The sequence below is a fragment of the Megalops cyprinoides genome, chromosome 10, assembly GCF_013368585.1.
Source record: "Megalops cyprinoides isolate fMegCyp1 chromosome 10, fMegCyp1.pri, whole genome shotgun sequence".
NCBI classification, from domain to species: Eukaryota; Metazoa; Chordata; class Actinopteri; order Elopiformes; family Megalopidae; genus Megalops; species Megalops cyprinoides.
In genome coordinates this window covers 9,417,615-9,445,536 of record NC_050592.1, presented here as the reverse complement: position 1 = coordinate 9,445,536, position 27,922 = coordinate 9,417,615, and the positions used below count along the sequence as shown (strand labels likewise).

General features: G+C 41.0%; 2 protein-coding genes and 1 non-coding gene across 3 annotated transcripts; 1 reads left to right on the top strand and 2 right to left on the bottom strand.

Moving 5' to 3' along the window:
• Positions 1 to 253: 253 nt before the first annotated feature.
• On the bottom strand, positions 254 to 8,993 carry lpcat3 (lysophosphatidylcholine acyltransferase 3). The gene is made up of 13 exons (XM_036538203.1): positions 8,740 to 8,993; positions 7,505 to 7,612; positions 6,823 to 6,929; positions 6,563 to 6,656; positions 6,137 to 6,174; positions 3,820 to 3,998; positions 3,463 to 3,571; positions 3,220 to 3,306; positions 2,851 to 3,017; positions 1,434 to 1,581; positions 1,097 to 1,252; positions 530 to 657; positions 254 to 332 (listed from the first exon to the last, which is right to left on the bottom strand). The coding sequence occupies exons 1-12, from the start codon at positions 8,822 to 8,824 to the stop codon at positions 538 to 540; spliced, it is 1,398 nt and encodes a 465-aa protein (XP_036394096.1). The 5' UTR covers positions 8,825 to 8,993; the 3' UTR covers positions 254 to 332; positions 530 to 537.
• A 643-nt stretch (positions 8,994 to 9,636) lies between these two features.
• LOC118785288 lies at positions 9,637 to 9,689 on the bottom strand. The gene has a single exon (XR_005005267.1). It is a non-coding gene; the product is annotated as a U7 small nuclear RNA (small nuclear RNA).
• Positions 9,690 to 10,301: 612 nt separating this feature from the next.
• tpi1b (triosephosphate isomerase 1b) lies at positions 10,302 to 14,519 on the top strand. The gene is made up of 7 exons (XM_036538281.1): positions 10,302 to 10,516; positions 12,289 to 12,412; positions 12,539 to 12,623; positions 12,798 to 12,930; positions 13,124 to 13,209; positions 13,419 to 13,506; positions 13,873 to 14,519. The coding sequence occupies exons 1-7, from the start codon at positions 10,405 to 10,407 to the stop codon at positions 13,989 to 13,991; spliced, it is 747 nt and encodes a 248-aa protein (XP_036394174.1). The 5' UTR covers positions 10,302 to 10,404; the 3' UTR covers positions 13,992 to 14,519.
• The last annotated feature ends 13,403 nt before the right edge of the window (positions 14,520 to 27,922 follow it).

The window sequence follows — 27,922 nt, the reverse complement described above, 5'->3', positions numbered from 1 at the left end:
ACACAATATTTTTCAATCACTGTTTTTCGTTGCATCTCCCTTTTTCATCAACTTATAAACTCAAAACGGCCTTCAGTTATGAATGTGGCACTATGGTATACATTTTAGTTTCCCTGCTCCTCAGCTCATTACCCTCCCCCCCTTTCTCACCACTCCCACATCCCCACCCACCCAAAACACAAAAATATATAGAAACAAAAATTTACACATTTTTATATATATATATATATATATATTACTAAAGGCATTTAAAATATGCTCTGATCTGCTCCTGTTTGAAAGTCAGAGTTCCCTTCAGTCAGACTTAGGCTGAATGTTCCAACCCAAGAGACCTGGAAGAGAACGAAGGAGAGGACGGTTACACGGGAGTGATCACCAGCGATGCACTGACTTCATCCAGGACACAGACGGAGAAAGAGAGACAGGAAAACAACCCTGATAGACAAAGAAACGCAGACTGGATGTACTGTCCAGCTTGGGTTGGGTGAGAGAGACACAGGCACAGACACACTGACAAAGACTGATTTACCCATATTTCTATTCCTCCTTTTTCTCGTCCCCTCTTTTCCTAGGCACCAGCACCATGCGGAGGTATGGCAAGATAAGATAGGCGCAGAAGAAAAAGACGTGACCACAGAAATAGACTGATGAATACACCTGTGAGACACAGAATCGACAAAAATTCAAAAGGGCGTCAGGATACATCAATTATCAAAGCAAACAGTGGGTAATCATTACATTACATTATTGTCATTTAGCAGGCGCTCTTAACCAGAGCGACTTATACAGGTTACAGTTTTTATATGTTATCCATTTCAGCTGGACATTTACAGAGGCAATTCTGGGTTGAATACCTTGCCCAAGGGTACAGCAGTAGTGCCCCAGCAGGAAATCAAACCAGCAACCTTTTGGTTATGAGCCCTGCAGCTTACCACCCATGCCCACACCACCATACTACAATGCTGCCCCAGCTGCAAAGAGGAACTATAAATTCAGTTAAACTGCATTCAAATTCATGTCTAAAATCTAAACATGTGTCTTGATGGTTGAACATAAAAATGGATTCATAGACAGCTTTATTCCGTCTCTTTCTTACCTTGAGCCACTTGTCATAGGTGAAGAGACAGAAGGGCACAAGAGGGTATCCCATGAACAGCCAGTGCACAAACTGCTGTACACAGTAGATAAGGGGATACAGTGGGCTGACAGACAGACGGGTCAGGAGTGGACTGTCTTTCACCAGCGCCATGGCCTGACACAGGGAAAGACACAGAGACTGTCAGAGTGTGTCTGTCATAGAACGAAAACTCATATGCAGATTAAAATTATGATGGTGCTGACAGTGACTACCTGGAGTTAAAAAAAAAAAAAAACACAGCAATACAGAAGTGCTGACCATTAGCCTGGAGAGAAAAGAGCAAAGAGTTTCTTACCTTCCTCTCAACGGTGACAATGATGAACTCCATGGAGAAGCAGAGGATGTAGCCGGAGTGCAGGCCGTGCCACACAGCCAGGAACAGCAGCGTCAGCACCTGAGACGCCATCTTGTTGCCCAGGAACTTCAGCCGCTTGAACACGTGTCTGTGAGTCACCTCAGAGAAAACACATCATTAGGACTATAACTCCCACTTCCAATAAACAAAGAGAGAAGTCGCAGTCAGAACTACATTTCATAACATCGTGGATGGTGAGAAAAAGGTTCACAAATTTATGGCAGGAAAACCAAAGCTCTACTGTTCTACAAGGCTGTATGTTTCCACCTAATAGATGTCAACACATAAAATATGTACAAGAGAAAAAAAAACCCATATTCTTACTCTGTTATGAGTGATCTTAAATAGCTGTCATTATATACTTCTTATATGCTTTTCTCTCCCTTTTTCAGGGTTTCTGCAGGTCTCAACAAATTAAATTTAAGACTTTTTAAGACCTTTTTATGACCATTATGAATGCAATTTAAGACCTTTTTCACATCCATACTGGCAAAAAAGTGCGAAGGATATGAAGGAAAATCGGAGTCCCAGAATTACTTGCAAAGTAAATGAATTTATTCACATTCACATTCCTCACATTCACATAGAGGTGACTCTAATGCCTTTATACCCAAAAAGTTCCTAATCTGAGCATTTCCTTGCACAAGGCTTCAAATTCGTTATTTTCAACAGGCTTCAACCAAGCACTAAATAAGCTGTTCTCGAGCCAGATCTCGTTGAACTTGCACTTACCCATATTAGATGAAAGTAACGTTAACAAAAACAATTTTAACTTATTACTTCTAGAAGTAGGTATTTTTTTGATGAGAGGAGATGCCACGTTAGCCCACACACCACATCGCGACACACTAGCTGGGTGTGCTCTGATAAATTCTGACTGGGCTGCACAGTTTGCATTAGTGGTTATTGGTTCCATGCTGGTTCCGTTGTGTAGTTTCGTTATAGCGTGATCAATACAAATTTTCCCCAAAAACACATTTAAAAGCGAGACTGAAGGTAATGCAACTTTAAAAAAAGTAACGTTAACTTCATAATCCAATCAAATTGTAAGACCTGTCAAAATCGTATATTTAAGACATTTTAAGGCCTAAAATTCAGATTATTGGATTTTAGACTTTTTAAGACTTAAGGACCCGCGGAAACCCTGTTTTTTAGACTCTGGTAAGAAGCTTCTTTTTTGGATAAAAGCCTCTAGCTTCTTTTTTTGGATAAAAGCCTCTACCAAATGAATAAATGTAAATGTAAACATCACTCATAACAGAGTAAGAAGAGCAAACTGTCACTGTCACCATGAAGGGAAGATAACAGCACTGCAGACTGGCATGGTGGTGTGAGCGATTTAGAGAATGGCACTCACCTAGCCACCCACGCGTTTGTGTTGATGTTAAAGGAGGCGATCGTTCCTGTGAAGAGCGGCGTGGTCTCATACTGCCAGACCAACATATTTGCACAGGCATCCCACTGGGTCACCCCATTTGCATCCTGCCCGTTGTAGCCCAGTCCAGTGAGGATGCAAACCCCTTCCTAAAACAAAAAGACAAAAAAGCGCACGACAAAAAAACAATCCCTTATTTAGAGAACCCCTAAATAAGCACCACAAAACAGGCTTGGATTTGCACCTTTTAAAGGCTGCCTTTAGAAATGAGATGTAAGGTTCAGGTACTAACAGAGGTGACATGCAAGTATACAGCAACAGGTAAAGGTATAGTGTGGTGCAGATACTTACCGCGATGACCCAGCAGCTGACATATTTATACAGGTTGATTTTAGCCCAGATGAGGATGTACACACAACGATACCAGAAAGGTTGGGCCTGAGATGCAGAACAAAATGAACAAATTCTTTAAAATGCAACAAATACAGACTGAAAACATGAAACTGAGTAAAAAGCCCTAAAACAGTAACAAGTTTTTTTTCATTCATGCTGGGGTTGATTTTTTTTTGCAAGTTTTCTGTTAGTTCTCCTTACCTCATAGTCATCTGTAAGGAGGTAGCTATCAGGGTAGATGGGACTTCCTATGGTGAAGATTGCCAGGCAGACAAGACCCAAAGAAAATCGCTTCATAGCAGAAAATACACTGAAAGAGACAGAGATTTTCACTCAATGATAAACAGGGGAGATGGTGAAACTGAACCTCATATGATGAGAAAAATAACTTAAATAAATCATTTTCTCTCCCTTTGTAGACTTTGGTAAGAAGCTTCTCTTCTGTTATATTAAAAAAAATAAATAAATAAGCAAACAGGCGCTCATAAGGCTGTTCACTTTTTCCTCAACGATTGTAGGCTCTCTTATTGTTGCTTGGCTCCATATTTCTTTCCTCACCTGTTGGGTGGCTGTCCAGGACAGTCAGTGAGCTCCCTAGAGACCAGCTTCTGGTAACTCCGGAGAGTGAACTGTGGCCCCACCAAGAAACCGCCATAAAAGTAGGAGAAGCCACAGACCTCCAGGAGAGTGGGAACTGTAGGCAGGGCACCCTTCTTCTGCTCTGCACTAAGCTGGGACTAAGATGAGAAGTAATTATGGGAAGGGGCAATTTAGCGCAGACACTTACTGAAAATAGCACGGTCTATCATAGGATACCAGGGGACACAACTTTACAATGATCTCGGAAATGCTTCAGACCGCTGCCTGAAAATGAGCTAATCAAATAAACCGAACTAATAAAAGAATTGTAGACTCGGGCTCATAAACAGACATTGGTCAATATTGTTAGAAGTACGTGCTTGGCATGTAACCAACGGGATAAAAATGCACACTGCCAGTAAATAGTATTACTCTGGGGCGCCATTTGTTGCTTAATCTTCAAAGATCAAGCCAACTGAGAATTATTCACATTTATTTCAAATGTTTGTTTGGTTATACACAACTAAAGGTACCACATGCACAGTCATAAAAAAACAGAGTCTGGCTTTAAGAACAGACATAATGATGGACATGACTAAATCCAATGGTACTGATCCGAGCAGAGGCAGATAAAAAGAGAAATTACAGCTTGCTGCTTCATGCAGTAGTTCTCGCCATTATGACAAAAAAAAATTACAGTCATACAGATCCACCTAAGCCTACTTCTTCCTTTCACACCTATTTTGAACAAATTTAAAACCAAAGATTATATTTTCATATAGTTTTATCCACATTTTACAAGCTGTGCATTGTACAATTTTGCACCTAGCATGCAAACACAGCAATATGTAACCCTGTCCTGGTCCTTTTCAAGTTGACATTTTTTAATTCCCATCAGAGTGCCATCTTGAACCAATTTGAAACAAAAGTACATTGGTATCGTTTTAGCCTTGTTTTATTGCCTGAGTAACCACATTGTTGTAAACTTTATACCAAGCACATGAAGGATTAGCCTGGTCTCTACCATCGTTTCAACATACTCCGAATTAACATTCTACACTTTGCATTAAACAATAAACCTCCTGTCTGCTGGTTACTTGTGTTGTACTCTGTCTCACTTGTAAGTTGCTTTAGAAAAAAGCACGTCCCAAATGAATAAATGTAAATGTAAATATTACAGCAATCTCAATCATGTTGTTGTGGTGTATGAAGCTGCTTTACGGAAGTCCTCCACATTTCAAAAAACTTCTTGGTTTCTGAGGTTTTCTTTTAATCCCTCATGAAATTTGGGTGAAGGAGGCTCAGGAGTGCAGACTGAGCCTCATGGTTCAGGCCTGAAACCTGCTGTATCATCTGCCAGCAATGATTGGGAGCCCACAGTGATGGGGAAAAAATTGCCTCTTTTCTGCCAGGAATAGGAGTGGGTAGATCAGAAAAGACCTTCTCATCTCACTGCACTAAAACACTCTGTGATTCGTCATCACACAGATGATGTCAGTGGAGTAGCGACAATCCACCAATGAGCACCCACTATGTTGCTCTGGGTGACTTGTAGTGCAAACAACAGCCGCTGCGTGTGAATGGATCGGAAGATTGCATTTGTCTCGCTTCAACAGCAAGGCAAGACTGATGTTCAACTGCTGATTCTGAAGCAGGGTGGCGGGGGAAAAGCAGAAAAAAAGAAAAAAAAAAAAAACAAAACGGAGTGATGGCTGCAGTATTCCAGTAAACAGAAAGAGTAAATCCAAAGTATTGACCTAGGAATATCCAATGTGCATAATATGTGTGTGAATGGATTAACCACAAAGGTGGAATGGCTCCGCGACATATTTGCATAAACCTTGGTATAATCTACACCGGACTTTGGAGAAGAGATGGGACCACACTGCTCAATACAAAACATAACCTCTGATTCTGAGACCAAATGTTACTTACATTATTAATAAGTAACAGAGAGAGTGAATATATGCTGGAAACTACTTTACCATCACATCTCTGCAATTATGCATGTGCGTGCATAATGTACAGCCGCATTTTGTAAGGGTGTATGAAACTCAATACCCCCTGTCCTGACAAGTTACCTGCATGCCAAACAATGACTCACGTGCGTGTGCACACAAACACACTGAGCAAGACAATTAAACATTAAATAATTTTAAAAAAAAATTAAAAATTAAAAAAATCTTGATCATGAAAAGGCAGATAATTAAGTAAATAACAATGGACAGCAGATCATTAACTGAACAGGCCAGTTCTACAGCTAATCAACAAATCAAAAAAAAAATAATTAACTCACTGCTTCCTTCCCACCGTCATAGTAATCAAATGACAAACCTGGAAAAATCAGAAAATGCCACTGTTATTCTAACTATGTTATGATAACTATGATTATGATGATTATACACATAGGTACTGTGTATTGCAGTTCCCACAGTGACCTTTCATAGAAAGGAGAATCAGACTTCACAATGAAGTACACAGTGATATTAGTAGCAACAGCACATCACAGAGAATTAAACAAATGCCATAAAAGGTTCTGAGAGTGACAATGATACAGAATGTATGAACCATTTGACATATGACTTTGTCATATGACTTATGACAGGTGTAATGTAATTACAACATTATTAGTAAGAAAAGACAAAATTAAGAGCAACACAGATATCAGGGAGGGAGATATAGGCAAAAAGGAGAAGAGAGAGAGAGAGAGATAGTCACATACCGATAAGCTTGAGCGTGAGTACGCAGTGAGGCATGGTCCATTTTATGTCATACTGATCTGTGGCAGTGTAGTAATATCCACACAGCAGGTACATCTGAGATGGAGAGAGAAAAAGGGAAAAAAAAAACAATGCAGTGAGGTGCCACAACCCCGCCCGGGCGCTACGCTACATCGAATCTGCAGAGAGAAGAGGGAGTTGACCCATTTCTCCACTGAACCTGCATCACGACAGAGGGGACGGTGAGAGAATGCGGCCTCACCATCTGAAACAGAAAGCTGCTCAATACGGCTGTCATTGTTCTTCCCATAAGCCTCAGCAACAGGAACTGGACAACAATACATACTGCGGAATGACAGAGCTGAGAGCCTGAGAGAGGGAGAGGAGAGAGAAAGGAGGAATTAATATAGTAGAGCAGAGCCCATCAAATGGTTTGGATACTATAACACATTCACAGTGCACCATGAAAGAGAGGTACAGGACGAAGAATTTGGGAAGAGGCAGTGAGACAGACCACAGTACACATTCAAGGAGAGACAGACCTGCTGTTAATTCCAAGTGCAGCGATAAAATGACAGAAAAAGAAGAGTCATTGGAAATCCATCCACAAACCCATGACATCATCACATACACCCCTTCAACCCTGCATTCACCCTGATTATTTCTCCACACAGACCCCTCCACCCCAGATCTCTTGTGGAAACTCTTGTCATTCCACGTCTTCATCCCTCTTTCAGTGGAACACTTCCCACATCGACACCATCACCATGAGATCACTCCTTCTCTCCATCCTCTCCCTCTCCCATACCCTCCTTCTTTCCCCAGTATAATTACAAACAGGCAACAAAGGCATGCAAATATCTTGGCAGACCAGGGGCCAAAAATATGTTATCGGATCACATCATTAAAATCCACCTCTACTCCCTTTGCATTTTCAGTCTCACCAAAGTTGAAAGCTGCAAGCGCTAGCCCAGAGAAAGTGTGGAACAGGTGAATAGTGGAGGGGGACTGATGGAAGAAATACCGCCGGTAGACCAGGGCAAAAGGGTACCCTGAAAGAAAGTAAATAAGAGATATTGTTAATATCTGACACATAAGATCGCGGTATAAGACGACCAGCAGAACCGATCTTATTATAAAGACCTAAAGTCTCCTACTCAGCTTGAAGCTACTTTCAAGTGTGGGCTGGTTAATCTGGAACAGAAAGTTATGGATAAGCAAAACAATATATACACATAATACATAAATAATAAAATAAACTCTGGAACAATAAAAACGTCAGCACATACAGTCTAATTTACACAAGCTTGGTGTGCTGTGGTGACACAAACCTATCACGTGCACGTAATGATATTTTAGGTGTAACCGTTTTCATAGGGACTCGTCAATTACTGGTGACAATTCACTTTACAGAGGTGAACTGACATTCATGTTAAAGCCAGATCGAAACATGTCCACCGAGAGCACTGAAGGGAGTTTGGCGCACAGCAATGTACACACTCATTAAGCCCAAGCGCTACACTTGTTACGCGAAGGAAGCTGTGCGGTGCTGCATTGGTATTGGCTATACGAGTTAATTAGGAGACGTACCTGTATGTGTCTCTTTTTTTCGATATAATGATTACACATGTCTTTAGGAGGATTGAAAAGTCGTCCATGTGTCAGACCAAAGTTCAATGAACTCTCTTCCCTCTTTCCCACCCTGTAACTGTAATATGAAACCCCAACAGTCGGAATGAGCTAGCCGCATATCCGTTGAGCTAGCGGGTAGTAACAGGTCAAAGTTTATGATTGTCCCTAACAGTCTACTTCACTCTTTGCAATGCTACAAAGCAGGCTATGCTGTCATTTGAAATGGTCTACCAATGAATCTGTGTTTAACACATAATCTTTAATACACTTTACTTTCTTCCTGCTTGCAAATCATCGTGCTTTACGTCTGGTGGATGTCTGGCCGACCTTGAAGTTTGTTTGACGAGTAGCTGTCAGTTTGTAATTGGATGAATGTTTTAGCCATTAACATTATGAAGTGTATCCAGTAAGCCATACAGTCTACCCAGTCATTCAGTGTTCAGGTTGCAACAAGCTAGTTATGTGTGTTTAGAGCATAAAATGTCCTGCCACGGTTCACCGTAAAAAAATCACCTAACGTAACCGAGGAAAACCGGGCTGAACTCACCAATTAGAATAGACAAAATTAGCCGAACCGCCGGTTCCGGGGAACCCAAATATCCCGACAATTTCTCCATCAAGTCAGCCGCCATCTTTCGTGCGGGCGGAAGTGACTCTGTGCGGTGTTTCCGTGAATGTGCACGTTAGTTCTTGTTTCACCCTCTCCTTTATCTGCCCTTTACTCGATTTAGCTCTCCCCACCTCCCTTTCCCCTCCTCTCTCCTCTTCTCCCCTTTTCTAGCTTTGATCGACCTTCAGCTCCGAGTGCTCTCCCCATAGAGTTTCGCAACATCTGTTTTATCTAGCTGGCTAAATGACGCCCCCGTGAGCAAGGCGGACAAAGGAGAAAGATTAAGAAGCCAACGAAGATGCACAAAGGAAGGTCTATAAAACGATTGCACTTAAAGATAAAAAAGGGAATATCAGTGCGTCCGTATGCATACAGTGAAAATGTGCATGTATTGCATGACAAACAAAGGCTTGGATGTGTAATTTACCAGTTTGTCAACAATCTGGTGAAATTAAATAATTATGCATATTTCTTAATTGACACCACGTTAGTGACAGCGCTCTGGTGCCAGTACTCACAAGTTTCATGTGTATAAAATGGTGTCGTTCCCCCCCTGGTGGCGAGTTAAAATAATCTCATTTTCTTGTTGTGCAGGGCGTTTGCTCGAATTGCACAAAAATGCATTTTTAAACTTCACATCACAACTTTTTACTTTGTGAGTTAACTTAAAACCCAGCTACTTTTACACTGGGTTTCATTTCTACGTATAATCTGATGTTCCACTTTCCTATGACGTAAACGTAACGGCCGTTTATCAGTAAAATTTCACAATTTTCATAGCGCTGTATGTGTTTTCACATTCTCAAATTACATCTTATCTTTGCACTACCATAAGGGGGCTTCTCCGTGGAGAAACCTGCTAGACAAATACTAAAAGAGCAAAACTTCCATTTACCGTATGTATCACGCCTGCATTACCTAATTGCATTGTCTATACGTTGCTCTCAGGGTGGGTAAGACCTAATGTACAAACGAGGATGAACGTTAAATTGAAATCTACACCAACAGAGGGAAAATTCCATTTGAGCAAATAAATGTACTTCATTTTTAATATTAAATATTAAAAACATTAAATATGACATAAATAGCACTCCCGCGAAAGGGATCATGGTTATGTAAATTGAGTGGGGAGCGGAACACCAATCAGCACAGCCGATAGAAATTGTGGACCTTGCTTTGTGCTGTACTCTCATCTTCATAACCATATAATTTGTTTAGAGGTCTCATGACTTTGATGTTATATTGACTACCTGGCATGTTTAGTATGCAATGAAAATCTACATAAATATACTTTTTTATTTTTAATCAGTGGCAAAAGAAGTGTAGAAGATGGCCGTCGTTCAGGGTCAAAGGAAATTTACTGCCACCAATCAGTGAACTTTGGGTTTTCGCTCGTCGTGTTGCCACGCCCCCTTTCTTTATAAGGACATGATTTTACGGGAGTGTCTACTGTACACCAATAAAACACAGTGTGGGCGGGGCTACACGGTAGCCGACGCTATAAGATACGATTGTAACACCTAGGCGGTGCTCCTCTCTCCGGGTAGGTCGCTAACAATAGCAGCTAAATAGCAGGGCAACCCCACCAGTTACGCTTCAGTCATGTCTCCAAGAAAATTTTTCGTAGGTGGAAACTGGAAGATGAACGGCGATAAGAAAAGCTTAGGCGAGCTCATCCATACTCTGAACACCGCCAAACTCAACCCCGACACTGGTAGGTTAAATAACTGCTCGCAAACGAGGCTCTGAGCAGTAGCTATGTTGCTACACGTTTAATACAGTAGCTGGTTAACTAACATTTACTAGGATCAGTTCTGTCCTGTTAATTGCGAAAGCTCAATTTGCCAAAGTAGCTAACTTACCTAGCTTTTTAGCATAGTAGCCCGTTGGTCCATTTTATTCACTAGAGTTGGAAAGGTAGCTGGGTCGGAGATGCATTCATATAATTCGTATGATCCATAATCAGTGGAACATCGTGCCTGTATTTTGCAGCCATAAGATGTGGTATTCTGTGATTTGGGCTCAGTGCTTAGTTTGTCAATTAAGGTTTGAAAGGCTAACCGGCCATGTGTTGACTTAATTGTCTGGCTGTGCCTTCGAAACTGAGAAAAGATGTCTAACGGTAGTGAGTCAGTTAGACCAAATGTCTTGCTACATAGACTGCATTATTATAATTGTTAAGACTGATGTTTATGTTGGAGAATGAAAGGCACAGGTAACGTTACATGGCTGGCGAAAGAGGACCCTGACATCGTAAAGATGGCTTTGTGAGGAAAAATGAAGCCAGTCAATCACAACGCAGAGGTTTCTGTCGGAATGGAGGCGTGGTGTGTGTCTTCGAGCACGTAGCCCTGCAAGCCAACTCGCTGGCTAGTTGTGCGAGATTTCCCATTTCTGTGCGGCAATGGCACGCTGCAATTTCGTGCACTGGCCGCTGGACCATTCTTGCGTATCCATTTTACAGTATACTTGTTGGCCATTTCGGGGATATCCCCACAATGTAATGCTTGTGTTGGTATCGTTCCCTGAATTAAATCCGGCTATCAAGTTGTGTTGGTCTAGCTGGTTCAGTTGCCTCTATTTATAATACTAACTCAGTTACAAAAATTTCTTTGTGCACTGGCGGTCCTGTCTGAGCCTTTACTTCCATACAGTATGATCCGATTTTGAACGATGTAATTCATAGTATAGGTAGTTTTTTGGTGATTATGTTAGAGTAAGTCTCAGTGTTTCGAGGGTTCATTTCAGTCCTTCCGTGTAAGCAAGGCGGCCTTGAACTATTGCACTGCTGTTGTTTTTAAAACTAGATCGATCTTTCTACACTGACAGTCAAGCTTTGAGGCACAGATGGACACGTGGGCTGTGGGGAAACTCATTCTGTGTAGTTATTTAAAGACAAAGGCGTTTCACCAGGACATTTTACTCGCACTGTAATGGGTGCTCGTACAGACGAAATTTGAAATCCGTTCTTAATTTTCTATGTTCGTTAAGTGCGTTCTCCTTATGTTGACCTTTATCCAGTGGTCTCCCAGTGACCCTGGCAGAATGTAACGATCCCGTGGGTAACCTTCTCAGTTTTGCACTCTGGCCTTTCTGTGAGAGTTCGAGGGGGAGAAGAAGCTTGGAGTTGAGTGACCTTTACACAGGGGATGGTGACTTCAGACGGATTAATATAGACTCACTTGACCCAAGATAGTGTTACATCGAGAATGTCACTGTCTGGCCCTGTGCTGGACTGTACTGTACTGTGGTAATGAATCATTGATTGCTCTTACTGTAACAGTCATGGCACACAAGAGAATCAAATAAAATGTCCCTTGCAATGGTGAAACAGAAGTGCAGTTCCAGTTCTGAACCATACAGAAATGCTCAAAGGTTTCAGTATTTCACCTTCAAGTTGGCACAGGGATGTGCTGTAGTTTGACAGAACTGATGTGCCCTGGCTAATCTGACGGTTTATACTGTATTCCCCCTCCCTTTTCACAGAGGTGGTTTGTGGTGCGCCTGCAATCTACCTTGACTTCGCCAGGTCAAAGCTGGATGCCAAGATTGGAGTTGCTGCACAGAACTGCTACAAAGTTGCCAAGGGCGCCTTCACCGGAGAGATCAGGTACTGAGAACTGTCTGTCAGGCTGCTGCTTCACTCTTTGAAGTGCCTGAACACACACTGCAGTGTTTGTACATACCATGCATGCTCATTTACTTTCTTTCTTTTGCCTTCTGCTTTGTGTCTCAGCCCTGCGATGATCAAGGACTGCGGGGTGCATTGGGTTATCCTGGGGCACTCCGAGAGGCGCCACGTGTTTGGAGAAAGCGATGAGGTACGCTTTCAGTGGTTCTCGAGGTCTCTGTATATTACCTGTCACCTTTTTTTTTAACACTTTTCAAACATCTAGCTCCATTGTTTATGCAATGCATAGATTATGCTTTTCACCTGCCATTTCCTCTCCTTCACCTTTGCCCTCTCATTGGATACGTGCCTTTTGTCCTGACAGCTCATTGGACAGAAGGTGGCTCACGCTTTGGAGAATGGTCTAGGTGTGATTGCCTGCATTGGGGAGAAGCTCGATGAGAGGGAGGCAGGCATCACCGAGAAGGTGGTCTTTGCACAGACCAAGGTCATCGCAGGTATTTGGCACACTCGCTCATCAATAATTGGATTAGCTACTTGATTTAATTTTCCGCTTCACAGACATGGTTAAGGATTTAGTTTCGGTTGTGTGCATGTTACCACCCATGCTGCCTAACCAACTTCGAGTAATACGATTGTGTGCATGTTACCGTCCATGCTGCCTAAGCAACTTTGAGTAATATGTTACAGACAACGTAAAGGACTGGAGCAAAGTGGTCCTTGCCTACGAACCTGTCTGGGCCATTGGTACTGGCAAGACTGCCTCACCACAACAGGTAGGCGACTGTGGTTGACCACGCCCGTTAGCTACTTTTGCACACCTTTGCACTTTTCAGACGACTCCAAAACAATATACCCTTGCACTTTGAATCATGTGCTCTACCTGTCATTCTGTACACCTAAGGTACGGGGATGTAAAGGCTAATGAGGGATACAGGTGGTGGGTGTGAGGGATGATGCTAAAAGCTTTTCACTCTGTCCTCAGGCCCAGGAGGTCCATGACAAACTCAGGCAGTGGGTAAAGGCCAACATCTCGGAGGAAGTGGCCAACTCTGTCAGAATCATCTACGGAGGTTCGTAAGGGGTGAAGCATGCCGTTGGCCTCTGTTTGGCTTCACATAGCGCAAAGGTGTTCTATATGTGCGCACCATAAGTGCATTACCTCCCTCCCGAAAATGCATTAAATGGCTTAATTGACTTGACAGTGTTTATTGTCGACCAGATAGTTATTATAGGAGGGAACCAGCATGCAAACAGTTGTGTTTACATTGATTTAACAATACAAACTGAAAATGCTCATCTTGATGTGGGCAAATCAAGAGGAGGACATCACCTACATGTTGCACCCCGGAGGTTTCTGCCTTAACAACTTCAGGCCTCAGCATGTTATGTATGTTAAAGTGTGTGTATATGTGTGTGTATAATTTTGCCTTCTGCAGGTTCAGTGACTGGTGCTACTTGCAAGGAGCTGGGCTCCCAGAAGGATGTGGACGGTTTCCTGGTGGGTGGAGCATCCCTGAAGCCAGAATTCATTGAGATCATCAATGCGCGTGCATAAAAGGGAAGACGTGCACTGCTGTGGGGTCAGTTATGTCAGCTGACCAGTCGCAGACCAACACAGCACTTAGACCCCACTCCTTTTTCCAGTGTTTGTGATGTCATTCTGTTTCCTTTTTTTTTTTTTTTTTGGTATTTAAAGGGACAGATTGAGACACACTGTACTGCACTTCAGTAGACGTGCACTGAAAATGCAGTGTATGGTAACCTCTGAATCACTGCAAAAAAAACACTGCACTTAATAAAATGCCCTGAACAGGTACATACGCACATACTAATGTGTGCAGTGTCGATTTCGAGCAGTCAATCAAATTAAATGTCCTTTTAATATATAGGTGGCTCTTTGTGTAATTGGTTGTATTGTTGCTATACCTTCCCTTTAGTACTGCATGTCATGATCTCCCATTGGCTAGTATGCCATGGGGGAGGGCTCCTCATCACATGTCAATCATGTCTTGGCCAATCGGTGTTAGAGGTTAAGTCTGTAGGAGAAACAACATTTTAATAAACTGTTTAGAGACAAAATGAACATGTTTGTAGTTTCCTTTTGATTCCCTGTGTGCTTGCATTTTGACCTCATGTGCATACTTATCTACATTATCTGCAGATTCTATCATTTTCAGATGGAATTTGGAACGTTACAAAGTTCCATCTTCTAATGTAATTTTAACATGAAACCGTTTAGTGAGGTAGCTGTGTATCTGGCATATCTTTGACTGGAGAGCAATAATATTTCTTGTGCCATTCACGCACAGTTTTGCCAAAGGTCTTTGTTTATGTGCCGCCACTCTGCCACAGTGTGGTGTCGGGTTACTGCTCCATGGAGTTCAGTGAATTGCAGTGCATATATGACATGCTTACTCATTTCTATACTTAGCAACTGTAAATGTGTGTACAGGAGCGCATATCTTAAGTAAAGAAAAGTTCAAATGTAGTGTATTGATTCAAAATTTTTACTATTAGTATTCTAGTAACGGTGAGTATGTCTAATACCTTGTGTAATACAAGAATAGTTGTACACTGTAGTTTCTCAGCTTAAAATATGGACGTTGTACTCATTGATGAATTGGGTTTACATATGGGGCAGCAGTGTGGTGTAGTGGTAAAGAGCTTGGCTTATAACCAAACGGTTGCTGGTTCAATTCCCCATTGGGATGCTTTTGTACCCTTGTGCACAGTACCTAACCCACAATCACCTCAGTATATATCCAGCTGTGTAAATGGATAAAATTGTGACCAACTGCATGTAGGTTCCTCTGGATAAGAGCATCAGCTAAATGACAATAATGTATTGCACAAACCACGCGTGTCTTAGCTATTTACAAGTGCCAATATTTAAAAGCAGGTTGACCCGTTATTACGTAAAATACTGTTTATAAATATATTACCCTATTGCATGGTCAGCATGTGTATATGTGCGTTAGTTTCAGCCACTGCCAGGCTGCCCCTGTTGCCTAATGTCTCCACCCAGAATCCTCTCCCAGTAACTGGAGTCCTTCCCCTGTAGGACTGTGGTGAGAAATTCCTTGACACACTGAGACACGCGCTGTTTGGGAAAATGACACTCATACTCTCTTTGAGGTCACAGTACTAGTGCACATCCGTTTTTAGGAAGTCTTAGTGTATTTACATGCGCCCATCATTCAGTAGATGGCGCGATGTAGTATGCACAGACATTAGACAGATTGTTCAACAGAAAACAACAAATGTTTCAACAAAAGTTATCAATTTCTGTGGTCGATAGAAACTTATTCTGGAACACACGTATATAGGTAATATCCATTATGAATTGCCTCTCTATCTATATCTATATTATGTCTCTATCCAGTCTTTGCTACAGTATGAGAAGGAACCCATTTCTCAGGGGATATATGCAAAAGCAAATGTCATATTACAGAAATGAGTCTGTGTAAGATAAACTCAGTTAATTTCGCCTCATAAAAGCCCACAAGGCCTGTTCCATTGTCTGGGTGTCCATTGTGCATTAAGTTAAACAATTTCCAGTCATCAATTAGCTTAAAGACATGCAATTTTCTTGCAGGAAAATGTGATAGGCATTCTTTCAATTATTGAGATTAACCAGCTTTGTTTCCTTTCTTTCATAGGAACCATAAATTGAATGTTTAAAACTGAACTACATTGAATTCTTTTGTAGCTGTAAGAATGAAAATATGCTTAAGAATGAATTCATTTCTTTTCTCAGGAATAAAAATGAGAGAACAGAGCCCTGAAGCAACGCTGTTTCTCCTTTGATAGATACTTTTAATGTATTATTTATTCATACAATTTATTTATTCAGTGTGATGCCATTGCAAGTTACAACATAAAAATGAAAAAGAATGACTGCAATTTAATTTAGATATGAATCCTTGGGAGTATAACGGTATAGTGGAAAGGAGCATAACCCAAATTTCACAGTTTCACATTTGCTTGCCTACTTCAGATTTAAAAATTTTTAATGTAAGATGTGTGGTCCTTTATTTTTACATTTTGTTTTAGATTTTGCAAATGTACATGAAAGCACAGCGGCACGGGCCAATCTATAGCCCGGTCCCGATGAGTGGACTTTCAAAACTGTTTCAAAACTACCTTCATTGTGAGTGACTCAAGAGTCCTGATAGTCACACAGCTATGATTAGGCTGCTCTCTACTGGTGCACAATGGAGATTCAACTACAAGTACACAGAGGCTCTCCTCTCTGCTGCCTGCTTTGATCTGTGAGAATTTGTTTTTGTATTCTTCTAAATTATATGCATGTACAGTGCCCTCCATATTTACTCATGCCCCTTATTATTGGGTATCTCTTTCTTCTTGAACATTTTTGAAAATCATAAGCTTTAATCATAATAGCATTGAACAGAACAAAGTCACACTACTTACACATGGTACGTTTATATACCTACACACATACATACATGCATACATACATGCATACAACAAGAGGCGCTTCTGCTTCTCTGTTGGTCTGTGTTGTACCTAGCCTACCTGTTCTTCAATGTAACCTTCCTCTCTCTCTCTGTTATACCTAGGCTGGCCTGATGGTTGATGCAATCAATCAAACTGTCACCTCAGCTGTTCCTCTCAGTAGAGAAGAGGTGCTGTAGCTCTTGAGGGTGAACAGTCCCCAGTCCTTACTAAAGAGATTACACCTCTCTCTCCCTTCTCCCTCCCTTCTACCTCTCTTTACAACAGAAACAGACACAAGGAGTGCCTATGCATGCATACAGAGTAACTTTCTATACACGGAGGAACATGCACACTTTGGGTAGAAAGCAGATATGTAAATTTCTTATTTTACTTAGCAGATTCTCTCATCCTAATTTACCTGAAGTAAGTGACACAGGGTCAGAGAGCACACCATGTGCTGGGGTCTTTGACAGGGTAAAGATGGCTCTGATTCAGTCTGGTTCAGCTTGTGTAGGTTAGAAAAAATGCTAATTTTAATCCACTGTTAAAATTCCACTGTTTTCCAGGAGTTACATGCTCACCTTTTTCTGGGGTCTGGGGATACTATGTCATTTTTCTCCCAAACAGCCCTGGGTTTTATGGTTTAGCAACTCCTTCTGGCAAATATTAAGCACTTGGTGATTATTTCCATTGCAAAAACATGCTATATCAAATTCAATTTGATTGGTTGTTTGATTAATTGATTGAAGTAATAATTATCATTTTTCAGCTTCTGATGTCTGATAAGCTTTTCTCAATGGTCCCAAAGCAAGGACAGAACTACACCACCTTTGAGATTAAATTATATAAAGGCACTCTTTTGAATGTTAATATCTCTTTTAGACTCTACTCTAGAGAAATGCAAGCATATTCGGATATGATACAGCACAGTTCAAAGGGAAAAATCATATTAGATTTCTGCATTTAGATTATGTCTAAATGCATGCTGCCTCAGAGGAAGCCCAGAAATGTATTGTCATACTTTTTATCTACACCCTATCCATTGTTGTAATCAATGTTTATTTGTTCTGTTCACACTCTGAATGTATCTTGTACCTTGTAGGTCACTCTGGTTTGGTGGTGCACTTGAGTGTGATGTGTACAGTATAGGGATCATATTTATTTATTTGTGCATATATCAGCCTTTCATACAGTATGTATTAATCAACCCTTTTAATGCTGATGCTCCAGTCAAGTCCATGATCCAAACTTACAGCCTCCATGCTTGTATGTAACTACTGTCTGTCTGTCTGTCTGTGACTACAGAAATCCACCTGCAGAACTGACAAATCTGTCTTCAGTGTACAAGATATTAACACCTGCCTAAAGTATATGCCCCACAGGACACAACAACTGTGTGTAACTTCCTTCTCCTTCCGTTTGAGAAAGGATTTGTAGTATCAACATGATGATAATGATAGTCATTCTTAAGCAAGAACACCAGTTGATGACTAATGTCTTGGAGCACTACCACCTGTGACTTGCTCACATTGTATTTACTTTACCATCCTCCTAAACTGTGAGGTTTCTTAGCAGTTGCTGCAGCACCAGTTGTGTGCATATGTTTCTGTTTGACTATGCTGACAGTATTAGGGCCTTGCTCTCACATATCCACCTAAACTTCAAAGTGCATACGTTATCATCCCAGCTCTTCATGGGATTAGATGCTCTAAGAGTTGAAGCACATTTCTCATTCCAACCGCGGGGCTGGTCAGCAATCCAGTACCTGAAACACGGCGGTGAGATTCAGTGTAAACACAACGAGTATTTCACATGCATACACCCACAGACAGGCACACACACAGGCACACACACACACGCACACACACACAGGCACATGATCACACACATAGGCACACGTCAACACACAGGCATGCACTCACATGCACACACACACACATACACACACACGCATCAGCAGTGCATGTATTTATTGTCAGAGTATGCTCACTTCAAGTTCTTGCATTTCCCCATGCCAAACACAGCGGTACCAAACATCCATTACATGTATTGCCTGTCGCATTGCTGTGAGAGTCACGCTCCTGATCCCCCATGTTTGGAGGACCCTCTACTACACTATCTGCATATGGCCGCATTTTAGCGCCGGAATGTTCCACAGCTCCTACCCTTCCTCCAGTTGAGTTCCGTCCACCCAGACCCAGCTTCCCCTTATCTCAGCTTCATCCGTCAGTCCAATCCAGTACCTGTCCCGTGGACCGTCGTACTGAGATGTGTGCTTGTGAATGAATTCCTGTAGGCAGAACACAGAGGAACACACAGACACATGTGGCCCAGAACAACACTACTTTTACTTGTGTCATATAGAGCAACAACACGGGTCAACAGTACACACAGGCGGAGAGGCGGCGGCAGTGTAGGATAGTGGATAGGAACAGGGTTCGTAACCATAAGGTTGCTGGTTCGATTCCCTGCTTGGGCGCTGCTGTTGTGCTCTTGGGCAAGGTACTTAACCCACATTTGCCTGAGTAAATATCCAGCTGTATAAATGGATAACATGTAAAAACTGTAATCTATGTAAGTCCCTCTGGATAAGAGAGCATCTGCTAAATGACAATAATGTAATATGATGTAATGTAGACAAAAAGAATGAGCTACACAGTCAACAACAATAGGATCCTCAAGACATGAATGGGTCCTTATGAGTAGGCCCATCATTAGTGTTAGAGACAGTCTGTCTAGGTATGGTTTGGTGTTGGTGTCCTACCTGTTCCTCTGCGCTCTGTATTGTCAGCAGATCAGCACCCTGTTGAAGGCAGTCAATGCGGCCGTCGAGCCAGCTCTTCCTCTGAGTGGAGAAGTAGTAACACCGGGAGCTGAACAGTTTCCAGCCCTTCTGACACGGTCTGCAGCTTCTCTCTGTGGAGGACGGATGCACAAATGGGTTCAGATGTCGATAGGAACCATCCCTTTACATAGAAAACAAGCCTGCATGACACAATACGGCGAATTTCAATTGAGCGGTTAATCTCGAAGTGGTCGTTAATGATGCTGATGCTGGGAGATTAGAGAGCTCACCCTGTGTGTTGGGATCCATGACAGGACAGTAACGATCCACTGGCAGATAGTTCACCAGCTCTGCGAGGGTACGTCTCAGTCTGTCTCTCTCTCTCATAGTCCCTATGTACACTCTTGTCAGAATGGCCTTCTCTTCAGAGAGCTTAATGTAGTCTCTGTTTAACTGATCATTCACTGCTGTAAGGTTTATGCAGTCTCTCTGTAATTGGCCCTTGGTTGCAGTTAGATTTATGTAATCTTGTTGTAATTGGTCCTTTATTGCAGTGAGCCTTGTGTAGTTTCTTTGCAGTTGGTCCTTTGTTGCAGTGAGGCTTATGTAGTCTCTTCGTGATTGGTTCTTGGCTGAAGTGAGATTTATATAGTCTCTTTGTAATTGGTCCTTGGTTGCAGTGAGGTTTATGTAGTTTCTTTGTAATTGGTGCTTGGTTACAGTGAGGTTTATGTAGTCTCTTTGTAATTGGTCCTTGGCTGTGGCGAGGTTTACGCAGACTCTCTCTAATTGGTCCTTTTCAGCATTTAAGGCAGTGTGGTCTCTCTGTAGCTGATCCTTGGCTGCGATTACAGTGTTGTACTTGTCCCTCAGATGCTCCAGTTCCACCTTAAATTCAACAGCACTGAAAGAGACTCTGTTATCTGGGAGGTCGAGGGAGGAAGAAAGGCACCCTTCACATAAGGACTACTACAGATTCTCAGGCATAGTAAGACGCTGAGACATAGGTGTACCACGTATCAAAGGCTGCAAGACAGCGATCAACCCATGAACATTGGAGACTAAAATTCATGAATACAAATTCTTTACAGATCTTCTTTGACAGTATGTTATACTCACAGTGGAAAATCAGAGCAATGATGGTAGTCAGCAGGACAGTGCACACCAGTCCCAGACCCACCACTATCAGTTTGTTGGAAGAGGGTCTCAGAACGGTCTCCCTTGTGGACGCTATGCAGAGAAAGCATTACAGCCACGGCCAAATTAGTGGTTGCTGTTTCAGTCTGTGTCTGGCAGAGTGGCAACAACAATACAGAATATTTGCACTGGCTGCATGTCATGGTGTGCATCCATACTAGAAAAAGAGCAGCGTCTGTAATGTCCAGTGCAGCTCATTAGAACAGCTGCACAGCAAAACAGCTCTTGAAAGTGAAGAGGTCACATTACTGCCTCTGATTTCTGATCTCTGGAAGCAGAAAGACAGTCTTACAGTACAAGCACTGGCACGGTAATGATGTGAGAAGGACACTGCATTGTGAGAACATAAAATTTAAACAGCTTGAAAATTATATTATTTTTAAAAAAGCTGTGAAGAAATGACAAAACTGTAAATAACCATATGAGGGGCACACACACGGTGCTCAGATAGTAGCAAAAAAGAACAATTTATCAAAATTTAAACCTAACCCTGACAAAGTTGAATGAAATGTCTTTCTTGATAAATCTCCATTCACATTTAGCAACAATTATTTAAGTGCTGCTTTAACTGAAAGTCCCATGGGACTGGTGATCATATTCATTCACCAAACTGGTGAAATTCCTTTAAAATAATCTTTTCTGCAGGACTGTTTTGGAAGTGTTGCACTAAACAAGGTTTGTTTTTTTTGTGGTTTACAGTTGATCTGTTCCCATCTAGCATGATAAAAATATTCAGTGGCTGTAAAAAGCAGAAAAATAACAATTCATTCAAAGTATACTACTCATGGTAATGATTTATATATGTATGAACACATAAAAACACAGCTGTGTTTAATATTTAGCCATACCCTGCATTCTTACAGTCAGTGTCTCTTACCATCGAGCTGAGCTCCAGGGACACTGTACGGGATTGGGTCCAGTGCGCTGTACGTTTCGTGCTTGATAGAGTTCACATGCGTGTATGAGTTATCCAGACCCTTAACTGCAAGTGCCTTGCCATGCTGGTGCATCTCCATGATCCAGTTGGTCCTCACGCTGCTGTTCTGTGTGTGTTATGGCTTCTCAGCTATTGCGTCTGAACTGATGCAGCGTTGCTCCTCTCTTTGGCGTCTGGGTTTGTGCGCGGACGTGTATGCATGTGTGTCTGCGGTATGTATGGGTATGTGGGTAAGTGTGTGCCGTATGTTTGTTGGTTTGTGTACCATGTGAGAATGTTCCCAGGAGTATTGACACCAGAGGGTCAAAAACAGATATTCTAAAAAGTTTCTTATTTGTGAAGTGCCTGTGACTCCAATTTACCCATGAAAAAGCACTTGTGTTAGTGCTACATCAGCCACATATGGCATGTTATTTGCCTCTAAATTAATCAGCTCTAGAAATGGGCCATAAGAAATTAATTCAGAGGAAAAAAACAGCCCTGCTGCATCGTCGACAGTGAACTCAGAGATGTTCAAGGTCACACAAAAAAGTAAGCAAGCTTGCTTTTAACAGAGCACCACGCAAGCTTCTTGAAAATGAATAGTACTTCTTTGTCTTGGACTTTGACCTCTCTTTCTGTATGAGGCAGACAAGAAATGGGATGAAGTAGTACAGTGCCTTTGAACACAAAATCAAAAGATGATATTTCTCTCTCACCCATTTTCATTTGAGCAAAAATGTCCAGAAACTGTTGCAAGTGGGAGAGGTTCTCCAGAAGTATGTTGTTCTCTTTGTGCTTCTTGATTAAAAACGTAATTTTACATTGATCTTACTTGACCCTAATGTCCTCCACAAATATGTATTGTCAGTTATACATTGTATGAAGGGACTAACTTCTGATTTCACACATTTTGACAAGATTCACACTACCAGGAAAAAAAATCCACTATACCATTTACAAAATTGCAGTTACATATTAAACGTGTTCTGATGCAAGAAAGAAACAAACAGGTTGGTTATGAGTAGTAAGTACATATACTATACTGTACTATACTATACTATACCATACCATACCATACCGTACTGTACTACATTACATTACATTCATTTAGCAGATGCTCTTATCCAGAGTGACTTCCAGCACAAAAGAACAGTATCAGAATACTATTGTATACTATACTATAATAACATGATACTATAACAGTATGCTGTACTATAACAAATGTGTGTATATGTGTATATAGATACAGGCCACTGAAACAATTCAAATTCAAATTATTTAGATTATTATCACAAGAATCATTTGCAGCAATAGATGACAGACAGCTGATCGACTATGGACAGATGACAGATGTTGGACCATGACTGAGGTCTGAGATAGGAGGAATATGGAGGAAGCTGGACTCCATCGGTTACAACCCCAGAGGTCTTGACAGAACTGTAAAATAAATTAAAATCTCGCTCAATAGTATATTTCTCTCTCCAGCCTGCTCATTGGAGTTCAGCTATGTCTCATGTGAATCCCTTGTGCCCTGAATTAGTTTCAGTCTCCCAGCAGTGTCTGGACTGGTGCTGAGAGTGCCACTGATGGACAAATTGTGTGTGTGTGTGTGTGTGTGAGTGTGCTTGCACGTTTGTGTTTCTGTATTTCTAACTCCAGAGGGCGACATCATATCACCATCCACAATGGGCTCATTATTCCAGTTAACCCCCACAGAGCAGCAAAGGCATGTGACAATAGCAACAAGAGCCTTTTACATTTTGACGGTGTTATAAGAACTTGTTGTATGTGCTGGGTTCTATGACACAACAGAACAATAAGGGTTCGAAGAATTACTATCTCTCTGTGTGTTTGTTTCCTCCTTCAGATTACCTGTAGCCAGTGTCAAATGGCAGTTGACTGTCTCCAGCACACTCTTGAATATTTTCAGATGTTTGTAATTAGTTGATAAAACCTAATTGGTTTATGTCAGGTTTCCTGTATCTATTAGTGACCTCTGGATTGGCTGCCTCTGGTTTGCTGTGAGCTGAGACTGATGCTCTTCAAGCTCATGATCAGTCTGAAATTGGCTGATCTATGTATATGAGGTGGAGAAGGGAAAACATAGGATAATTGTGCCATTGGTCTTTGTCTCTATGGACATGGACGCTAGTGTAGTACTGTACAACAAAAAATATAATTATATACATACATACTGTATATACATACTGTATCAGTTGCATTACTTTTAACACATTTGTGAGTGAAAGTCACCACTTGAACTGCATCAATATATCCCCTGTGTGATGTAACTGAAATACAAATCCAGGAGGGGGCACTATCTGGACATATGATGGATGTTGTGTCAGTGGCCAACAGGTGACCAAAAGTGGGAAATGTATGTGAATTTGGCAATAGTCTGACTGTTTCAGACTGCCCCATCAAAACAGCTGCTGATTGATTACTGGTCCATTGTGCACTGTGTAATTATACGTTAATGCCAGTTGTATTTCCCATTCCTTCTGTCTCTTCTCTTTCATATCTTCCCACCTCCGCTCATGGATCTAGCTGGCATCACATTCATTCTTCTGGTGTCCACTGACATTTACCGCTCAGGTTATAAATCTCTGGGAAATGTTTAAAAAGGCCTTAATGTCAGAGTAATTTTTTCACTGGGAGACATGAAAGCTCATTGATTGTTGCTCCAGTTGAACACTTCAGTGGAAACACAATTCAAACATGACTTTCATTTTCTGAATTCAGTGGGATCACAAACCAAAGGGCATAACATATTTGTATGAACTAAGATAAAAAATGCTGTCAAATTATAATATTCCGCTTTCCATTAATTAGGATGTAGTCCTGTAGTAATGGCCAGTGACTGACCATGGGCCATAAGCATCATGGCATTCGGGATCCTAAATAGAAGAAACATTTAATACCTTCAAATTTTTATGAGACAAGAAAATGTATTGTTAAAATATTATATCAAATATTTAGTGTGGACAAGGATTTTAATTTTGTTGAGAATACGTGTTTATAAAGCAATTTATTTGGGACATGTGGAATGTGTATCTTGCACTTACATTCAAGCTGCTTTTTGGCATGTTGCACTGACTGACAAATGTTTATAAGACAGTGTCTTCGTTTATGTGTGTTTGTGTGAATGTGTGTGTGTGTGTGTTGGATGTACCTAATGTACAATTGGTGATACCAAAATCACACTTTGCATTTTTACCACCGATTGCCCCCTCTGTGCCTTTCCCTTGGAACCTACAGCTGGTGCTTGCTCCCGCTCCCCCAGGGAAGTGAGATGTTCAGAGTCACTCATTGTCCTGTGTCGTCCCCTGAAGGCTCACCTCTCCAGGCTGTCACCAGGTTCTCCCGCTTCAGTCCTGACAGGGTAGCCTGGCCTGCTGACATCAGTGTCCAAACACCTCAATCTGGAAGGGGTCCCGCTATTAGCATTTGGCCTACTGAACTCCCTGCTTGTGTTTTACATAAGGAACCCCATTGGTTATTGTCTTGTGAGTCACAGATACTTCTTGGCAAGGATATAGGGAAAGACAAAAAAGGAGGAAGCTGACACAGTGGCAGCCATATTGAACCGAAAACTAAGCCGTATGGAAATCTTCAGTGGTAGCAGCCACTGCAGTGAATGGTTAGACAATTCATTCAGATGGTGTGCCTCCTACCCTAAAACACAATAACGGATTCAGTAACAACGGTTCAGATTATTTTCTCTCGCTGTATGGCAAACTACTTTGCTGGCTAACTAGCTAGCTATTGAGTTTTGTAGTAGTTTTGTGCCTGGGGTGGTAGCAACAGAGATATATATATTCAGCTATTGCAGTTTTTATAATCTACTCTAGGCGGATATTTTGGCTGTCATTGTGCTTATGTACAGTAATGGTGTATACATATGGAGAACATACAGTCACATACTAAACTTACAGTTAACTTACAGTTATTGAACTGGTTTGTGGCTCATGCAATAACAAGTCTGTAAGAACTACAATGTGTATGTACACAGTAGTTACCATTAAGGGACACAATGGTACTGTGATAGATAGTGTAAATACATGGGTATTACAGCAAAGGTATTAATTATAGGGGAATTAAATTTTGCAACTCACATTGCAGAAGGTAATGCATGCAAATACAACTCTTCTGGAAAAATAACATGTTGATATATATTAAAATATTCTACATTTTTAAATATGTCAGTACATGTATCAATGTGAATATATAAATCTGCATGTTATTTTGCCAAAATGTCATTTTCTCCATATTACAAAATTCACTGTAAATTACAATCATTGTTTTTGAAGAATTTTTAAAATGGTGTTGATTCATTTATCTAATGGATTATGTTGACTTTCTAACCCTGGTCTGTCTTCTTCAGAGGACATATTCTGCATCAAACTGCTTAAGATCAGTATGAGACAGTCGGATTGAAAACCAGCTTATGTTAATATTGGAACATAATAAGAAATTAAAAATAATCCTGAAATTTAATTGAACAGTATTGCTGTGGGGATGCTGACTGTTATACCAGCATCAGTATGCTTCTAAGCAAGAAATGTCTGCGCTTTGAAAAATATCCAGAACTGCAGCTGTGTTTGAAAAATTTGCACAGGTGGCAAGTCTGATTCCTAGAGAGCCACCATCTTACAGGTGCAGTTGGTCTCTGTAAATCATAAAACAATCTGGCTAATTAATCCTGACTGCTGACCCAATTAAGTAAATCTGGAATCTGGATTAAAGAACAGCGCATCTTTTCCTAAAACTGGGGTTGGCGATACACGATAGTCAAAAGCAGTTTGGCAGTCATACTACAATAGAGAGTCAACACATACTGTAGTATGCACATGAATACACTCTCGACACCCACAGATTCTAAACATACTAAGTACGTCAACATATTTAGAAAAAAACATTTCATTTATTTTAAGATTATTTTTTCTTTCATTTGCATTTCTTTGTCCACAAGGAAATTAAAAATTCAAAATAAAACCGATCATACCATGAAAATGTAAAAAAATAATACAAAATAATATGTATATATAATTATATAATTATTAACAAACAAACAACATTAAGAATAATACGATTAATAATAACAATCATAATATGACACAAAATTATAGATCTCAAGCATGCTCATTAAATTCCCACCAATCAGAGTGGAGTTTACTAAAAAGAACCAAAAGTCCCACCAGTTAAGATTTAGCATCTAGCTACATGCAATGACATAAAACATTATTTACAGTCTTTCTGGCATAATATATAGTACACATACTATATTGTGGCCCATACCAAATATACAGAATATATTACAAGGTATACACTGGAGCGTTGCTGTGTCTGCTCAATGCACTGCAGCCGGGATCAATGGCATATAATACACAATGTACTGTATATTTTAAGCCCCATCATATTTGGGGTTGATTGTTTTTTTTACCATGTGCTGTTGCCTTGCTTAGGCAAGTCGAACCAAAAAAATTCCTTGATTAGAAATGATTTCTCATTTCGTTTAGGGCAATCTGGATTCTGCATGTGAAAAGTGCTGAGCTGCTTTGAACCTGGTATTTTGCCTACAACAAAATGGCAGTAGTTGCCCACCCTTAATTTGAATTGTGAATCTGAATTAAAATGGATATTCTAGATCACATTATGCGAAAAAGCCCTATCTAGTTTGTATTTGCCAGCCAAATGCTCTGGTAGAGCTTGATTTTCTCATGTAAGCCAAGTAGAAGATCATCTAAAGAAGTCTTATCTGCAGCTGTGCTCTGCTGAAGATGTGTGACCTGAAACAATTTCGGGGTCCAGCAATGCAGAACCCTTCAGATATTAGCTACAGGGCTCCAGGTCTGTATGACTGTGACAACAGAACTGAACAATATCATTGGGATTATAAAGCAACCGCATCTTGTTAGTGTGTTGGTGAATTATTAAGAGCCCCAAAAGGAAAGGGACTTTGCTTGTATATTGTCCTTTTTTGAGCACCATACTTTCTGCGCACTTCTGTTTCCTTATATTCCTCATTGCAGAGTTGCTGTGCTGTTTCCTCAGCCAGTTAGTTAAGAATCTTTATCTGCACATGCCCCCCCCCCCCCCGTTCATTCGTCCATGCACACGCTCC